Below are 20,634 nucleotides of genomic sequence, written 5' to 3' on the forward strand. Positions count from 1 at the left end.
AGCTGCGCTACTAGAAATATATAAATCCTATTCTATATAGAAGTAGTCTATGTGTGCATTTAAATGTCCCGAAAGATCTTGCGAACGACTATTTTCATGGAAGTAAGGTAATGGTCAAAAGAAGGCTTTAGCCTATAGAATCATTAAACGTGATTTTTCATTTTATAATTAGTTATCTTGTATAAGTAATTTTAAAATTCTTAAAACATTGTTTTTAAATCTATGAATGACTTTTGTTATATAAAAGTTAGACTAGTTTCTTGTTAAATTCTAATAATAGATTCATAAATTAAGTTTTTGAGAATGAATTGTCTTACGCAATCTAGACACTCAGAAATTATTGTTTATATAATAGTTATAAACCGTTTCCGTGGATATTAAAATGAAAAATATAATTAAAATCCGGGCTAACAAAAATGGTATTATTTTTTTTTTATTTTTGCTTTAAAAATCGTAGAAAATTATTTTGTAATAAGATGCTATACATGTTTTTTTCATGATGGCTGAGAACCAGTTTTAATCCAGCGGATATTAATCGGCTTCGAAGCCATACTGAAAAATTGTTTCCATGAATAGATTAAAACTCTGAGAGAAAATGTTTAAAATGGGATCGGCGGATTTTTTGAAAGAATGCAAATTTTTAAGAAAATAACAAATTCTAGGACTTTTATAATTAAGTTTAAAAGTAACTTAAATAGACTGACAGACAGACCATGAAACGTGTAAAAATTGCATCAATGGAAATTCAATTCATATTGATTGACGTATCCCTTGCACCCTGTTGAAGTGTACATGTCAAGATGTGAAGTGATAAATGATTAACTAGAAGAAAAACAACTAGTTTTTGTTACAGGAATATGGCATTTAGATAAAATAAAAAAATGTTGGGAGATTTTTTGAGATAAATGGCAGATTTTTGAAAAAAATATTTTATGCTAGGTCAGGTTATGTAATGGTTAGGAGACAAACGAAGGGTAAGGGTCCCACAGGGGAAGATGCAATAATTTATAAAATCAGAAAAAGGAAGGAGTAATGCTCCAATACAAAATTTAAATAAAGTTTATAAAAGAAAAAAGTGTAGTGTTTTACTAACGAGCGACCTATCCCTTTTGCATGATTTTTTTCTTGTCTGTTGTCGTCGCGACGCTCCTCCCACTTTTCGCAAACTTATATAAATTCAACAAGAACATTAAATCAATAAGTAGCAAGATGACATAATCCTAATACATAAAGTAGTAAGCTTTTTTTGTCTGTAGCGAAGGATCTCACTAACCGCTCTACATATACGAATCTCCTTTACAATGAAGCTACTTAAAGGTCCAAGGAAGGTTTTTAAACTATTTTTGGGGAGGGTACCCAGTACCCACCCTCAAAAGAGATATCACCCCTTGAAAAAATGCCCTACCATTAAAATAAATTTTCTTTTTAAAATTGAAAATTAGAGCTTGTAGTCCTCTAGTATATGTTAATATACATAATAAGTAGAAGGCTCTTAAAGAAATTATTTTTGCCTTACCAGTCATTAATTTTTTTATCAAGTTTGGAGTATCCAGCTACACACTATCGAGAAGTCTCGCTATTAAAAACTAGGGGATGTATGTCTGTACATATATGTAAGTATGTGTGAAAATATGACCCATATGTGCCAATTTTTTGCAAGCAAATCAAAGCTTCGAAAATTATAAGAATATGTAAATAGATTTATTACTCTAGAAAGACAGTCAGACACAATAAACCGTCCAACTTTAAATTTTCTAGCACATTTACTTATGTTTTCTACGATTATTACAATATTACGAGCGACAAATTTTCTAGACAATGTAATTTCCCAAGAAGCTAGCTTTACTATAAGAAATTTAACTGGTTTTTGGCTGACTTATCATGTATGCGTGAACCTAAAAAATAACCCTTTAACCTTCATACTGAAATCTGTACACGTTAAGCCAATAAAATGGCAAAACGGCATTTAACATTAAGTTCAGTAGTAATTGAAATCCTAAGCTTCAGACAAAAAAAAATCTTTACTTCTTTATATAATAGGATTATTAAAACATGTGCAAAATAATATAAATTTTCAATTTATCAATATAAAAAATATTAATTTATTTGCCAGAAGTGTATATATTTCTGTCTGTCCATTTGTCTTCCTATTAGAGTAAAACACTAGAGGGAGAAGGGGTTATTTTCCTATCCTAGCTTGTGCCGACTCTCAATTGGGTATGTGAAATTGGTAATGGTGTCGGGAATATTAACACAGCCACGTAGCAGAAACAATTTGCTAGCAGACGAAAAAGGTAATTGGAAAAAGGGGGAGGTAGTTATCTGTATATACACAATACTATAGATTTGTTGTCCTTCTGTCCTTGTCATTTTTATGTCCCATGGAACAATCTTTCATGAATTTTAGAATGTACTATCTCATCATTGCGGTAATGATCTATTTGTGCTTGTCTGTCCATTAAGATCTCGTGCACGTCAGTTTACATTCACGTTATCTGTCTACATAAATCATTAGCACTATTTTCTTGGGTCATACTCAAGAAATTTTGCACTGGGTGGGAAACAGGGATTAGCTAATGGAAGATAAATTACTCTTTGTTGTCTTCTTTAGTTGCTTTGCCCCAATCTAGAAGTGGAGGGCGAAAGTGGTAAAAATAGCCTAAAACCACCCAAGACATTTCTAAAGTTAAGCTAAAAACGTGTAACCCATTACTAAGGTCTTTAGCTTGGGTTATGTATCTTTAGATTTAAACAAAAAAAATCTTACTTCCTTATAAGATAGGATTGAATTTCAAACTGTTTAATAGGTTATGCTTAATATACTTAATTGACTTAACTTTCTATTTTGGGTTTTTAGAAGTTTGTCACTCCTGCGTTTGTCCTAGAACCTTTATTCCTTGGTACTTTATAATATTGTTGTTGTCTGTGCTATCAATTCCACTTAATGCCTCCGATTTATTCCAAGATAAATCACCTCTAGAAAAAAATGCCTCCCCACAAAAAAAATTGAAAAACCTTATTCTTAATTATGAAATTGAAATTATGGTGTGGGGCTTTTTCCTCTCACCCCCTTCAGATGACACTATAGGCCTCTAGGGGCCTAGCCACTTGTTGAAAATAAAGCAGAGGATAATTTGCAAATTGTGCTTTAATATTCATTACAGTTTAACTAGTAATAATCTTAAGATGTGATAAATTTGGTTAAATTGATAGCACATCCTTTTTGTTCTGGCCTGAACAAATTTCTCGTTTAAATTCCATTAATCTTATTCTGCATGTACACAAAGTCAACATTTATGTCTACACAGTTTTTGCCAAAAGAATAGTTGTTGGAAAAATTATCTTTTTTCACAAGATATTACAATAGTATTTTTTTTCCAAAATATGCTAAGCTTAAAAATATTGGTAGATCACACCCAATATGCAACAACCATTTGATTTGATGACCTTTTTCTTTGTATAGGTTGTGCCTGTTTATGGGCTAAAACATTACTCTATATGATAATACTTTATTTTACGCACTAATTTTAATGAAAACAAAATAGAAAATGTCGACCATCATGGTTGAAATTATGGTAGAAATAACCTCCGCTTCTTATAACACAAGAATGACAACATCCATAATAGTGGAAATCTGAAACGTTTGAACAAATTAACATTTGTAGAGTGTCAGAACTAAATAAGCAGAATATCAGATGAAAGGATAAAAAAAATTGTAAAAAGGTGAAAAAATAAGAATCTTTTAAATGGACGTAATGGCTTTCTGGTTACGTTTATGAATTTGTTGTGATTCCTCAATTGTACCTAATTATAGAAAAGCTTCGGTTTTAAAAAGGGTGTAAAACTAGAAAGATAAATGATGCATGATAGGTCATCCAATTGACCGCACGACTTATCCATTTTCTTTAGATTTAAAAGAGTCCACCCATACATTAGAAATGATCTATTTTGATTTAAGAGAGAGTGAGGGGACAATGGGCTGTTAATTATTAGTCCCCAAAGTTTTATAATTACGTTTTCTTATTCGTTGGCTAAACAACTTTGTGACTTTAGTTTGGTTGGAACATTAATTTGAGTGTTCAAACGTTTCAATCACTAATTTTAATCTACATATATTTTGCAAATCATCGTTGGAGATGTACATAAATCTATCGACAATTGTCTTATTACTTTAGATCCCTTTTTGAACTTAGAGATTTTTAGTTCTGAAAAAGGTTAAAAATTAATAGAAATGCATATTTTATTCATGTAGTAAATTTAGAAGTGATAGAAAATTAATTAAACTATGAATATTGAATCCTGTCATCCTTGTTGTTTTCAATGATTTCAGCGAGTTTTGAATATCTTATTATGCAATTTGATTAATATATTCACCAGGGTTAGGTCAATGGAAGCAAAAAACTTCAATTCTTTGATACTTTTGGTATGTTGAAATTTTTCCTCATTTAAATTGATCAATAAATATAATTAAAACTCAATAAAAACTTTTAAAACTTTTAAAAATAGAATATGATCAAAATTTACCTAAATTGAGCCTGCAAAAAGTGCAAAACTTTAAAATCTTCCATTTACCTATCCCTGTATCGTGCACATTATTCAAAGAAGGATGACAACTTTTGAGTTGTGCATTCTCAAGAATAAACAGACAAGGATTTAAGATATTTTCATTAATTATTTAGTGGATTTTTTTCTTATTATTAACATTTTAAAAACTTTAATGAGTCAAACCTTTCGGGACAAGGTCAACCAAGTCCATATCATAACATAAACATTAAAAATCACAGAAAGTTGTCTTCATACTCTAAATCTATTGATGTAAAATGCTTTTAACTTTTTTATAAACTTGCGGCTAAGCCCATATATACTCGAGGGACAGAGAAGGGATAGAAAAATAGCTTAAAACTATCCCAAGACATCTGGAAATAAAGAAGTCTAAAACTATCAAAGGACGTACCCAAAAAAGAAAACCAAATCGGTTTAGTAGATATTAATATCTTAGGCCTCAGACAAAAACCAAACTACTTTATATAATAGGATAAAACACTTCATATGATAGATTACAAGAATACTGAATTTCCCCCCAGATACCATCAAATAATCATTATAGATTTAAATAGGAAATAATTTGTTTTTCTCCATCGTAACATCCCTGTCTACTTTAATTACTTAATCTGCTATGATGTAGAAAGGAAGGGATTAGAAAATATCATGTGTCCGATGTTTGTTTGAAAATCAAACATCATTTTGCTTATTTAATCCGAAGAAATTGTTTTCGCTGCATCATTAAAGTAAAACAATAGAGAGGGAACGAGTTATTTGATTGTATGTCACCATCACGTGAACCCTGTACCGACTTTTTGGGTATAATATTAGCCAATAGCGTTGGGAATATTAACACAGCCAAGTCACAACAAAAGAGCAGAAAGAAATTTGATAGCGGAAGAAAAAAAGGTCCCCAAAACTGGATTTAGGGAGTTATACTATGCATGCTTTAACTGCAATCATTAAAAAATATATTTGTGAAAAAATGTAAATTTTCAATAAGTTTTAATGTACAAAATCATTCTTGTTTTGATGGTACTTAAGTAGACGATTAATTTTGATGATACATAAAAATAGAATGTCATAAAACTAATATTGGTGTCTTTATTACTTTTAATATAGAAAGGAAAATAGACATCCATTCTTTTAAATATACCACTATAATACTATTTTTTGAAAATTTGTATAAATCCGCGAATAGCTGCTAACTTGTAGACAAATAAGAATGATACTATTATTTTGAGTGGCGCCTTTTTTATTGTCATCAGTAGGCGAGAGAGGCTAATTTGCAATTCAAATTAGCACAATATCTACTTGGTTTGATTTTGCACATTTGATTATTAATTATAATGTTTGCTACTAGCGGCTACGTCTCAAGTGGCCTCTAGTGGCTCTTGAGAAGGGGGGAAGTTGAATTCGATAACCTAATTTATAATTTAAAAAGAAAACGGTAATAAAAAAACTTGGGGGGTATTTTATTCTTTCTGGGGGGAAAATACTTTTTCTAGGGGCGATTTCTCTTGGAAGGGTGGTGGAACCCTCCCCAAAATACTTATAAAACTTTCCATGACCTATGAGAAGCTACCTTGTAAAGGTAAACCCATTCGGTTCAGCAGTAAGCGAGATCCTCCGGTACAAACAAACATTCAGACTTACATCCTGTTACTTTATAATAAGGATATTCAGGGGGGCTAAGTGAAAAATCAATTAATGGTCTACCCAATCTTTTAGCAAGCTGTTTCAAAACTACTTCTAGAAAAATCGATTTACAATTTATAGGTTTTTATATAAACTTACTGAACTTCAGATAAAGCAAATACATTAGATTATATTATAAGATAAACTTTTTTAAGCAAAGGCTTTAAATTGACCAAAACTCCTAAATTGCAACTATTAGGTCTAATTTTACCTTAATTTATCTTTTTTAGAAAAATTTAAATGCTTTGAGTTTCTTTTTTTATGCAATCTATAATCATGTTTAAGAGATTTAGAATGCAGTTTTAATAATCTGCATAACATGTCCATTATAAAATAGAATATTATCCAATATAAAATTGGATAAAAGCATACTTACAAATGCAACTTGAAATATATTAATGCATGATATATGTAAGATTTTGATTATTTAATAATGTGCATATTTTGTTAAATTCTTCTGATAAGAATTTATAAAAAAAATCTTTCATAATAAAATTAGGTTTGTTTTTTAAAATTTCAAAAATTATGAAACATTTTATTTGTATGATTTTGAACAAAATGAGAAATAAAAATGAATTTATGCAGTAAATTAGACATGTAAGATGTAAATTTTGAAGGGTTAATCTTATCAACTTTTATGTAACAGGATTTTAACATGTTGTTTTGCATTGAAAAATTTGCATTGTTGATTATAAAGTTGGTGGAAAGAGGTATTGCAAAACTTTTACCATGGTTATATCTGTGGTTTGGCAGCCATTAACGTTCAGGGGGGTGGGGTAAAGGGTTATTTGTGTACCCCCCCCCCCCAAACCTTCGAAACCCCTCATCTAACCCACAAATTTTTTTGTGTGTTTCCTATTTATAGATACTGTCATCCTTGTTTATTATGCCCATTTCACATTCACAATTAAATTTCAAAATGCTGTAAAACACAATTTTATTTGCTTACAAATAAAATAATCCGTTTGAATTTACGGAAGCTTAAAAAGTATTTTCTGGATAAGAAGATTGTTACATAACTTGCGGATTTTTTTCTTTTCATTAGGGTAATTTTAGATAATGAAGATTATGCATCCTTATTGATTAAATATAATAATATCTGTTTGTTCATTTTATTTAAAAAATAGGATTAAAGCCTTTTTAGATAAAATTTACTTATTTACTTCTATCTTTAAAAAGATAAATCAAATAGCTTTGGATGTCTATCAATAAGTCTTTGTTAGCTCATATATATACTAAATCTAACAAGGATGACAACATCCATAAAAGCGAAGCTCTGAAACGGTAGGACAAACGAATATTAACACTTGTAGAGTGTTAGAACTGAAATAAGCAGAACATAATTTTATAAGTCTTAACAAATTTGTAAGTAAATTTGTTGCAAAAGGATGATTGTATCACATTGAAAAATAATTACTAAAAAGTTTAAAAAGCAACATATTTTAAAGGAACGCACAGACTTTCTGGAAACTATTATAGAGTTGCTACGCTTTAATTCTAATTCTTAGAGTTGCTTCTAAATCGTACCTAACTGTTATAGGAAACATCATGCAAAGTTTGAAATCAATAGAACAATTCTAAGATATCTAAATTAACGAAAAGACTAACAGGACGAACATAAGGACGGGCCGACCCCAATTATAAAGCTTCTCTTAAAAAAAATATTTACCAAAAAAATCTAGAAAACACTTAGTAGTTCAACTGTCAAGTCATAAAACTAAATATTTTTTTTAGTTGCAAAATGAAAAAATGTGTTACTGCACTTTTAAAAAAAAAAGAAGTTGTTTCTTTTATGTAAGACTGATTTATAGTCTCTGAATGTGTGGGTTAATATTCTTTTTTCTACTTTTGTTTTAAAAAAGCTTTAGCCGACTTTTGCACTAAAGGGACATGCAAAAAAAAAACATAAAAAACCAGTTAATATGGGAAAATAAAATCAATTCTTTTGTAGCATTTAAAATAAGTTTAAATTCAATATAAGAAAATTTCAACATAATGAATAGGTAAGGGATCTGAAGGGATAAGAAAATGACAGATAAATTGATGTATTTCCCCTATGGTGATACACAAAATTAACCCTTTTCTAGATTACAATTATTGGTTGAAAAATTTCGACACTCAATTTGATGAACAATCAAATCAAAATTAAGTTAAAGTCCTCAAAGTTGTTGAGACAACGAATGAGAAAACGTTATTATAAGACTTTGGGGACTAGCGAAATAAACAGCGCAATGTTCCCTTCCTCCTTGTGAAAAGGACCAATTGTGATAATAAATAAAATTAACTTACATTACATTTGTATTGACCAACCCATGATGTTTCTTCTTCAGCATAAGCAATCACCTCACCGTTGTCTATCTCCTCGGGGGGACTACAAACCTCATCTAAAATATTATAAATACTTTCAAAAAAACAAAAGACAAAAAAAATTCGACAAAGACCAAATTGCTACAAAATTGTGTCAAAAATGATCTTAGTGACGTCACAAAAATGAGGTATTATCCATTTCTTTTTTATGAGTTTTCTTTCCCACTTCTCCTCTCATCTCCCTCATTTTTATGACGTCACATGGATAATTTTTGTCACAATTTTGCAGCAAATTCATGTTTAAGAGATTTTATTTTGGTTCCTACTTTGATAGTATTAATAATATTAAAACATAAGTATTTAAAGTTAGGACAAATTTTGCCTTTGGTAACTAAGAAAGCCATATAATGTACCATCCCTTATAGAAAATCCAAATAAATTCAAGTTAATCATTAAGTACAAATTGAAATACCACGAAATATTTGTTTTCTTATTCATAAAGTCATTGATCAATGCATTTATAAGTTTTAGTAAATTGTTTTCAAACTTTGGATAAATTCTCCAAAACACTGCAGCGTCCATTATTGATTTTAAGAATAAGGTTTAAAATTATTAAAGCTATTAGAACCATAACAATTTAAATAAATGTCTTAAATAGCGCAACAGTATTGAGGAAAAAGAACAGTAAATTCCTATGTATATGAAAATAATTTCTTTAAGTTTTAGTTTAGCAATATAGAATTATTTTCAAAATCCAACTTTTATGTACATACATACGTACATACTTTTATTTATAGACTAGCGGCTACGCCCCTAGAGGCCTCTAGTGGCACTTTAAATGTTTTTGTTTGTTAAAGTTAATTTTTTATGTACGATACCACCTTATTTGACGTTGAAGTCTCCCCTAAATATGAAAATTTTTCGATTTTTTTGTCATTTCTCTTGGGAGGGTGGTGGTACCCTCCCACCGTTTTCCAGAAAAGCCAAAAAATGACAAAAAATCATAGAGAGTGTATATTTTAAAATTTTAATGAAATTTTATTCAAATAGCAATAAGTATCCATATATCTTTCAATATAATGGCGAAATTTTAAATATCTCCATCCTGGCTGGCACAGGATGCCAACAAACCTGGCAGGGTCATACAGGTAAAGAGCAAAAATATTTAGTTTGTCTTAAACTAAGCATTTTAAGTTACCAAATACTAAAATATCCTATACCAGTACATACCAATATCAAATTTAAGTGTTTAAGTCAATTTCAGGGTCCAGGTATGATCCTGCAGGTCCTGATCCCTCAGAAATCTTTAAACAGCTCTTGAGACCGCAATTTTTTACCTATAGACTTCAAATTTTAAACATCAGCTTTTCTAACAAGTATGTATGACCTACTGAAATCATATGAAAATCTGCCGCCGTTTTCCCGCCGACCGCCGCCGCCGAAATTTATATTTTGAGATTTCTAATCTAAAGTTGACATAGAGATGAGCCTATTTCTTATTGCTTTTCTGTGTGTATATGTAGGGAGGGAGGGGAAAATGGGCTGTTTATTATAATAGTCCCCAAATTCACCAAATAGCGTTTTCTTATTTGTAGGCATAACTATTTGTGAGACTTTTATTGAATTTTGATTGGTTGGTTTATTAGTTGAGTGTCCAAACATTTCAATCACTAATTGTAATTTATAGAAGGGGCAATTTTGTGTATTTGCATTGGGAATGTACATTGATTTCTAGGCCATTGTCTAATCCCTATAAATCTCTCATATGTAAGACTTGCATTTTATTTTCAATTTACTTGAAAGGAAGCATTTTCTATCTTAAAAAATTATACTTGTCTTTTTTTAAAAAGTATGAAAGCACCTTTGGAAAAAGGTTGCTAAATAAAATGGCGAAAGGAGTAAATAATGCTAAAGAATTAAATAAGAATGTGTATTTGAACTAGGAAACGACATAAAATTTTTTAAACTTTTAGCTTTAATGGGTTCAGATGTGGATATAAGTGGGGCATTCCCCCCCCCCCCCTCCAATAAAAAAGGTAAAATGGTTCAGATAAGAGCCTAGACATTTAGGGATAATCTTTATTTAAAACTTTTCTTTACTTTTAGTTTAAATGAATATGTGTTTAAAATAAGTAGAACATAAATTACTTTTATATCTTAAAAAATTGTTATTTTTTGATAGACCCAGTATCTTTAGGGCTTAAAAAAACAAACTTCGCATAGCTTCGCATACACAGGGTAAAGTTCTCTGACATTATACATACATCTAATATCACCATGTAAGAGGATTTGCTTGCGCTCTTTTGCGCTTAAGATATCTGGAACCAAACGTAAAATTTTCATTAGAAGAAAATTGTCTATTTTACAGAAATCGGGTATGCTTAGAAAACCATCTACAATTACAACAAAAAATGGAGATTTGACTTCTTTTAAAGGCTAAACGTATAAATTATTACATACTGATTCCAAAAATATATAATACTTAAAAATAGCTTTAAAAATAAAGGGTCCACACTGATTTGAAATGTAGTTTAGTTGACCTTAAAAATAGTTTTTAACAATGATGAAAAGGAACTTAATTCCATACCTCTGGTATAATTACACATAAAATTTTTATTTTTCATAGTAAAGAGCTAATTCTTTCGGCTTTATTTCCAAAAACTTGTGTATATTACTAAACAATTGTTTAAAAGTGTATTTTCTAAAACGTAAAAAACGATTTTTTGTCAATCGCTGGAACATAGTGCCTCCCCCAAAATAGTTTTAAACCTTCCCAGGACTTATGAGAAGCTACCCTGTTAAGGAGAACCCGATCGGTTCAGCGGTTAGCGAGATCCTTCGGTACAGACACACAGACAGACACACAGATACACAGACATCCTGTTACTTTAGTATAAGGATTAGATTAACTACTAAAACAGTTTATATTAAATGTAAACATTTTACAACATTCTTATATAACCTAAAATTACCACAAACGTCCTTTATATAGATAAATGTTTAGCTAAAAAGTAAAAGGGCAAATGTAAATATTTAACCTTCATATAGAGGTTATTTAAAACAAGCGCGGAGGCCAAATGGTAGAAATTGGCGGCAAATTCTTTAAATTCAATCGCAGTACCTATTCTTCTTTCATAGCCATCATATAAGCAGCTGTAATCAATTATGGAAACAAACCGCTGCCGCCAAAAAAATGGACGGCTAAAGAGCCTTTAATGCATAAACTCATGTTTATAAGGCTGTTAATCTCTGTTTAATCCTCTTACAGAGTATAAACAAATCCTGGGCAGATTCCTTTTAATTTACACTTTTCTATAAAAACCTCCTTCTAAAATAGAGGCTGAAAATTCGTCTTTTTGAAAAAATTTTTCATATTTTCTGTCTAATACAAAATATTATACTTACTTTTGAGGTAAAATCTTTACTTTTCATAGTGCCTATAAAAAATGACGTCACACTGGTCAACCATTGGTCAATTTAAACTTATACTGGCCTGTCATTGGTAATTCAGTCTGTGTATTGGCTTACCATTGGTCATTTGTATTATATTACGTCATTTTTTAACCCTTTACAGTCGGGCCCCTTGCCGCACCTTAATCAGTCGGGGGGGGGGGGGGCGTTCAACGCCCCCCCATGTTATCTCAGTTCCTATTAGAGCTAGAGGGCTAAAAAATTTTGTGTAAGTCCCCTGCGTTATGATGAATTTCCGACCTTAAGTAAGTCAAGGTCAATTTTCGCTTCCTTCACCCCTTTATTTAACAACCTTTGTTTTTAGGTCCTTTTTTACTTAAAAATTTCAAACGGCTGTAATTTTTTTATTTTTGAATCTAGAATAAATTTTTTTTTGCAGAAAATGTTAATCTTTCTGCAAATTTTATATTTCAAATATCAAAATATAAATTTCAGCGGCCGCAGCTGTATTTGGCAGCTGCCAGCCGCCTCAGTCGGCGGTCGGCGGGAAAACGGCGGCGGATCTTTATGAAATAATACGTTATGTAGACATGTAAGAAAAGCTTAAGTTTAAAATTTGAAGTCTCTAAGTAAAAAATTGCGGCCACAGGAGCCATTTAAAGATTTCTGGAGACCTGGAGGATCAGGACCTGCAGGATCATACCTGGAACCTGAAATTGACTTGAACATCTGTATTTAATATGAGGATGTACTACTAGAGGATATTTTAGTATTTTGGTAAGATAAAATGCTTTTTTTAAGTCAAAAAAATATTTTTGCTCTTTACCTGGATGACCCTGCCAGGTTTGCTGGCATCCTGTGCCCGCCAGGATGGAGATATTCAAAAAATTCCAACTCTCGGTTATGTGTCATACCCAAACTTAAAAAGTCACGCAGTTTGGGCTCTTCATCTTTCACACACAGAAAATGAGATAGAAAAAACCGGATGGGGGGGGCGTTCAACGCCCCCCCCCCCCCCGACCGTTAAGGGTTAAAAGGCACTATAAAAAGCTTCTTGTCAGAAGGCAAAATGCACAACAAATGTTAAAACACTTCTGCTGTTAATTTTAGAGCCTTTACTTGACATTTAAACATATCTCAGAAACTTTGTAACGGGACAGTGGACAATATTGTTCCACAATAATAATTTTCTTTTGGTATATATACTACTAGCAGATACGCCCCTCAAGGCCTCTAGGAGGACATAAGGTGGAGGGTGGGCAGAGTCAACCCTTCCCCTCCAGTTTCGAAAAGAAAAAGTAAAAAGAAATGAGAGGGGGGGGGTCAATAACTTCTAGGGGTAATTTTTCTTGGGAGGTTGGTGACACTCTCCCTCAAAATAGTTATAAACCTTTCCAGGGCCTATGAGAAGCTACACTCTAAAGAAGTTAAGCGGTAAAAAATACTACTTTCTATAATAGGAAAGAAGCCGGATGTTTGACATTTGTACAAAAGAATCTTATCTAGTATAAACATTGAATTAACTCCCCTCAAAACTTTTAGGCAAAAACAGTCCCTTGAAATCTTTTGTTTGGATTTTTTTTGTTGACTTTTAGATCTAAGAAAAGCCTTTGATAGTGTTTCCTATGATTCACTTTATAAGTTTAGCATACACTTTGTATTGTCTGTTTGTCTGTGATTAGTAGAATTAATGTAGCTTGAAAATTGTTATTTACCTATCAATTTATTATGTAAAACAGTTTATGGTTATTTCTAATTCAAAAAGTTATTCCATATCTTCCTTTTAATGAAATTCATAAACTTAAATGATAGCTTTAGCTTAAAAACTTGATTTGCTATAAAATCTAAAGCTTGTACTATTCAGACAAAATTGTTTTTGTTTAATTTGCAGTAGATCAATTAGAATTCTCAAATCATGCTTAATTACCGTCTATCTTAATCTCTTTGATATGTCACTTTCCTAACCTCAAAAATCAACACAAAATGTTTTATAACATTTTCCCAAGATCAAATGTTTTACATAGCAGAAATAATTAATTGACGTTCTACAAGGTATAGGACTTTTCTTATTATACTTTCTCTCTCGCTCGCTCTCTCTCCCCCAACCCCCCTCTCTCTCTCTCTCTCTCTCTCTGTTTTAATCTCCCTCATTCCTCACTTGGTATGAGCTAATTTTCTTTCTTTCTACATCTCTCTCTCTCTTTCTCTCTCTCTCTCTCCCTTCCTTCCTTCCTCTCTTACTCTCTCTTTCTCTTTCTCTCTCTCTCTTTCTCTCTCTCTTTCTCTCACTTCTCTCACTCTCTCTCTCTCTCTCTCTCTCTCTCTTTCTCTTTCTCTCTCTCTCTTTCTCTCACTCCTCACACTCTCTCTCTCTCTCTCTCTCTCTCTATATATATATATATATATATTTTTTTTTTGTTTTTGTAAAAATGCATATTTTTCTTTTTGATCTGAGAAATACTTTTTTATCAAATTTTTTACCCATATATATCTTTTTCAATGTTTTTGCTTGATTTTTATTGACGATTTAAATGTTAAAATGAGGATTATATTTTTAAAAATGTATAAAGATTACAAATTTGATAAATAATTTCGATTAGAATAAATAGGAATAATAATTAAAATTATAAATTATTATCTAAAAAGCTATAACATAATTAGATAGCCATCCTTAAAATATCATTAAATTCATTTAATTTTTTCAGTAAAACAAAGCCAGATTACAGAGAATTATTTAACTTCTTTGCATTTTTTGGTTAAAAATAGTTTTGCTTTGCAAGAATAATGATAGAAATATTAGAAAACGAAAGTTTCTGCTTCAAAACAATTTCTTCGAACATGATTTGTTTCTCGGACTTTCAAATATTAGAAAATATGATACCATGCCCTAATTCTTGTAACAACTATTTTAAAAGCAAAGGTTTTGTACATTTATGTTTTTTTTAGTCTTATTATAAGTTTTATAACTTGTAAGACGATTCCTATTATACTTAGTAATTATCTTAACACAACTATTCTGCTCAAATAAAAGTAATAGGGTGATTAACTCTGTCTAGTAAAGTAACTCGCTAACCGCTGAACCCTTATAGTTCACCTTTAAGTAAACATTATTTATAGGTCCAGGAAAAGTTTATAGTTTTTTTGAGGAATGTATCTCAACTCTCACAAGAAAGATTAAAAAATTACTTCCCGATTTTTTTCTTTTTTTTAAAAACTAAATTCATAAATTGAGGGTCGCCATCACCCCAACCATATGTACCTTCCCTCAAGTGCCCCTAGAGGCGTAGCCGCTTGTTTTAAAATAAATTATTGGGACAAAATGTCTCAAAAATCAGCCATGTGACGTCATAAAAATGAGGGAGATGAGAGAAAAAGTGGAAAAGAAATCCCCCTAAAAAAGATATGGATAATCTCTCATTTTATGGCTGATTTTTTTCCTCCTACAAAATAATACAAATAAAAATCAAATTTCGATTAGAAATATTAAGAAAATTTGAATTAGTATTTGACAAAGTGATGATTTATTAATGTTTAATAAGTTTCTCACTTAAGAAAATTATTTTTTTTTGTCCCAAGGGATATGTTTAGAGGGTAAAACAAGGATACATATTAGGATAGGTAGCGCAGCAAAAAAAAGAAAATAGTATATTATCTAGTAGTTAAAGTTAATAATATTTTTATCAAAAATAAGTAGGACTTAAATTAAGATGCGAAAAAAACCTATTATCTATTATAAAACAATACAGATTGAACTCTAAGTAAAAAAAGTTTCCTAAAATATTTAAATGTTATGTTCTTAAAGTTGTTTTTTAAGACATTTACTACCGATCTAAGGACAGTGACCTATAAATTTAAGTACATCCCCATTGAGGACACACAAAATTATCCCTTTTGTAGATTAAAATTATTGGTTGAAAATTTAAACACCCAACTTCGTAAACCAAACAATCAAAATTCCCCAAAGTTGAAGAAACCGTTATTGTAAAACTTTGAGGAAAGTGTTACAAACAGAGCATTGTCTCCTCTCTCTCTGATATTTACCCTTATGATGTAGAACAAAGTCATTTAGTTTTTGCACAAACTTATCAAAGCTGAAACATAATTATTGTTCAGGAACGTTTCTCCAACACCTCCAATATTTGATAGCCATACTACTAGGGAAACAGGATTTTTAAAGCGTCAAAAGATCATAGTTATCTTGAATTTTTAAGAGATAAAAATACATTATTAAATTATATGGTGATAAAAAGTTTTGTTGCTAATAAATTAGAAAGCTTAATATTTTGAAAAATAATAAGAAATAGTATTTTTGCTGAAATGATGGAACATTTTTGTTATTCTATATATGCATAAGTGTCTTAAATGCAGGAATATGTAAGCAGAAATAAATCTCACAAGTTACAAAAAATATGCTCACTTAACCCTTACAGATCGGGGGAAGGGGGGGGGGCTCCAAGAGCCCCCCCCTCTAGTTTTTTCAATCTCATTTTTTTTGTAGGTAAGATGGAGTGCTGTGACTTCATGACTTTTTAAGTTTAGTAATTATACGTCGGCAAGAGTTGATTTTATTAGGATATCTGGTCTGTGTCGGTCGTGGTGTCCGGTCAAAGTCGGTTGGGTAGCACCAAATTTAGAAAAAAATTCTAAGTAAATCTTAATTTCTACATTATGACTTTTGTGTATAAGGTATAAAATTTGTGAATACTTAGATATCAATGACCTTCTGAGAAAAGTGGTGTTATGACCGTTTGACCGCTACCTGACCGACTTTGTGACCGATTTTTGGTCCGGCTTTTACTACAGACATATATCATGCATATCGTGGCTTCTATTACAGCTAGAGACCTATAATTTTTTTTGGTAAATCCTTGAGCAACAACAAACAGATAAAAATATTAATTGGCGCCGCCAACCGCCGTTTTACCGCCGTAACCGCTGAAAATGGCGGTTTCTGTTATTGCCGTTTTTCGGCGATGATCAGAAAAAGTAATTTTTTTGTTATGAAAAATAAAAGTTTGTCCTAAAATTTGGTCATCCTAGCTGCAAAATTGGCCGCTCTACAGCTGTTTTAAAATTTAGCGGCTGGCCGCTAAAAAACGGCTAAGGAGCGGCCTGGCCGCTATGACTAGAAAAAGTAATTTTCTCTAAAAATACACATGAACCACTGTAACAGGAGCCGAGATAAAGGGGGGGGCTCTTGGAGCCCCCCCCCCCCCCCCCGATCTATTAAGGTGGGAATTGGGGCCCGAGCTGTAAGGGTTAACACACTTCAAATTATCACAACTGCAAATTATTTTAAAAGTCCTCCATTTTTGCTTAACTCATCATTGAATCCCCCTCTAATTTATTTGGTAATTTTGCAAATATAAAATGTACTAGCGGCTATGCCCCCCAGACTCTAGGGGCTCTATCGGAAATTGCAGAACAAGACTAGAAAAGAAAATAGCCTAAAACCACCAAAGGCTATGTGGTGAAGCTTAATCAAAAAGAGAACTCAATCGGTTTAATAGTTATTGAGATTTTTAGCTTTAGACAATAAATCCTTACTACTTTATATAATAATCTATTCAATAATCTATCCCTTATCCCTGGTATAATTACAAAATAATTAGTCAACAAGGGTAAAATCTACAAAACAATTTCTTAAGCATTTCGTAGATAAATTAATATTTTCAAAGGTGAAAATACTTTTTTGAATTTTTCATATTTAAAGTCTGCATATTGCATATTAGACTGTAAATAGTTTTAAATATACTTCTCGAAGGAGCTCGGCTTTTGTAGAGTAATAGGAAGTCAGTATACATGAATCTCTACCAAGTTAAATTTTTTTTATGTTTCTTAGATGATTCAAATGATACAAAAAATACTAAGCTATGTCATTTTGACACCAGTTTGAAAAATATAAATCTTCTTAAGTAAATTTTAAAGACAAATTTATCTTGAAATCTTTTTAAAAATGTTTATTTAAGGGTCAAACAAATATATATATTTAAGGTCTGACAACAATGTCTATTTAAATCTAATTTTCTTTATGCTTTTTAGTTTTTAAACCTAAACTAGGACAATTATGTCCATAGGTAGAGCGAACGTGGCAATCTAATACAGTGTTTTTTTTTATTAAAAATTTTTTGAAAGCAATTTTACCCCACTTATAGTTATCAGAATTTAATGATTAATGGCTTATTTTCTTCGTTTCTTAATGCAATTAATAGAACACCAAAAAAATATTTCAGTTTTTATTTAAAAAGTACAGTAAAATCTAAAATTCAAAACTTAGGTATCAACATCTAAAAATGGTTTTAGCGCATTTTTCTTATGCCTAAATCTGCTACCCTTTGCAAGAAAAAAATTGGATTTTCTGTAGTCGACTTTGGGGGGCCAGTACTCCCTCCCTGGTTAAGATATGACCTTCAAACATTAATATGTTCTAGTCCATGTCCCTAATAGTATCTGTATACATTTTAAACCCTATATCTAAACTTTGAAGTGTTTAGCAGCCATTCTAGCAAAAGGTTAAATATTTGAGCATAAGAAAAATGCACTAAAACCATTTTTAGAAATTTACAGTCCAATGTCCCCTCCTTCCCTGAATAACATATTTTTTAATAGAAAAAGAAAGCAAGTTTTAAAAAGTGATATTTTATCATTTAAAAAAAACTTAAGAATATTACACTTTCTTTCTATCGTTTATTTTTTAATGTCGTTGGTCTAAATCTGGAGACACCATAAAGCACCAAAAAAATGACGTCATACGATAAAATAACCAATGAGGGGCCAGCAATTTTACTATTGGTTAATTTCAGTGTATACTGGCCTCTCATTGGCCAACTTTATTGTATGACGTCATACTGGCCTCTAAATCTGTCAAAAATAATAAAATATTGTTATAATTCAGAACAATATTCTAATAGCTGTTGGAAGCACAGACACGTCTAAGCTGAAGAGTAGCCTCGCCACTATATTATACAAACAAGCCCTTTGATTTTTTTACTTATTTTAATTGTTATTTTAAATCAAAGCTTAAATACATTAGAATGTTTTTGCTTATTGTTTTATTGAACTTTAAACAAATAGCGCAAAAACTTAACAATTTGATTGTTTTGAAATTTACTGTTAAATTTATTCTATACAAGCTGCAGGTGTAGGGCACTTATAAAATATTGCCTAAAAATTTCAGTCCATGTTTTGATTATTTAATAAAGTCCGTTTGTTCGATCATGCATTTGGCCGTAACGCTGTCAAAAATGCTTACAAAACGGACCTTTTTAACCTGAGACACATATAAAAAACTAATGGACTTTAAAATGTAGAGTTATTTTGCTGTGTAAACAAAATATCTATATTGCAACCTCAAATTCATGTAAAAGTTAGATTGTTTTGTAACTTTTCATGCCCATATTTATTTTTGCATCCTATGTATGTACTATACATGTAAATTCAGGGTTATATGGATAGCCTAATGAAAAATAAAAAAAGTTAACGTTATGCTTGAAGTACATTGGTAATTTTTTAGCAAAGCATAAGGTAAGTATAAAGGTCTTTAAGGAACCTTTTTGAAACTTCAAAGAAAAGTTCATTTTAAGAAAAAAATATTACCCCTATCTTTGTTGCCAATTTAAAAAAATTCTTTTGATATAAATAATACTTGAGCATTTTTACTATTATGTTGTAATTTTTGTAGTTTATTGAAAAGTTGACATCTAAGCAGTTTATTTTACAAGAAGTAAAAAATCTTATTTTACTTATTCCTTCTTCTCTGGTAAAAAATGCACCTAGTAACAAAAAGATATAGGATGTCAAATTAAATTTGCATTTTCTGTATTTTCTTCTGAAAATATCCAATTCTTGTAATTCAAGTTTATATGAATTTCTGAATTAAATAAATAAAATTTTGGTATTTTTGATTGCTTTGCAAATATTTTCAAATAAATCATTGTAGATCAAAGACAAAACTTTTGAGGAGGGGGATGGGTCGTAAGTCGATCCTCCAAGAAATATAAACACACTTTTCCCTTTTCGTAAAATTATAATTTTTAAATTTTAAACTTCCCCATTATTTGTGGTATAATACACTGCTTAGAAGTTTTTTACTTCTTGAAGAAAAATATTGTTTTCAATCCAATTTTAAGACAACATCCAATCTAATCAATTACAAATAGTTTGGGGTTAGAAATATGAACACTTCTTTGCTTTCCCCCGCCCTTATACTCGCTATTCTAAAATGAAAAACAAACATTAATACGAAGCAGCTTATAGTGCCTAATAAAAATGAAGTTTCACAATAAAAATGACCAATGATAAACCAGTAAACATTTGACCCTTGGTCAATTACAATGTATACTGGCCTTACATTGGCCATTTGTATTGTATGGCGTCATTCTTTATCAGACTTTGCCTTCCTTATTTCTAAAGACAAATGATAAGATTACAAACTAACCTGTAGTGGCGGCTGCGACCGCTAGGCTAGCGGCTAACCAGAGGACTGGTAACATCTTTGCAGTGTTTGTGTACCAGTTATTCTTCAACTGAAAGTATTTTTGATTTAAATTAATTTTCTTTCCAGAGAAGCCTCTTTGTAATTGTCCGTGTCTGTTTTGTATTATAGACAGCTTTCCAAGGATAATAAGATAAGAAATTATACTATGAAAACCAGTTTTGTTAGCCCCAAGGGGGCCG

At 30.9% G+C, this 20,634-nt stretch overlaps 1 protein-coding gene across 1 annotated transcript in view; it reads right to left on the minus strand.

Annotated features, from left to right (window-relative positions):
• LOC145303749 (uncharacterized) overlaps nucleotides 1-20,634 on the minus strand; it is a 38,483-nt gene that overhangs the window by 17,316 nt on the left and 533 nt on the right. Inside the window, exons 2-3 of the mRNA XM_080145350.1 lie at nucleotides 20,396-20,483; nucleotides 8,530-8,624 (exon numbers count right to left, since the gene is read on the minus strand). Of these exons, the coding sequence (XP_080001476.1) occupies nucleotides 8,530-8,624; nucleotides 20,396-20,450 (150 nt within the window). The 5' untranslated portion in view covers nucleotides 20,451-20,483. The remainder of the gene's footprint in view (nucleotides 1-8,529; nucleotides 8,625-20,395; nucleotides 20,484-20,634) is intronic.

Source organism: Acartia tonsa, chromosome 13 (genome assembly GCF_053477335.1).
Source record: "Acartia tonsa isolate MP-2025a chromosome 13, ASM5347733v1, whole genome shotgun sequence".
NCBI classification, from domain to species: domain Eukaryota; kingdom Metazoa; phylum Arthropoda; class Copepoda; order Calanoida; family Acartiidae; genus Acartia; species Acartia tonsa.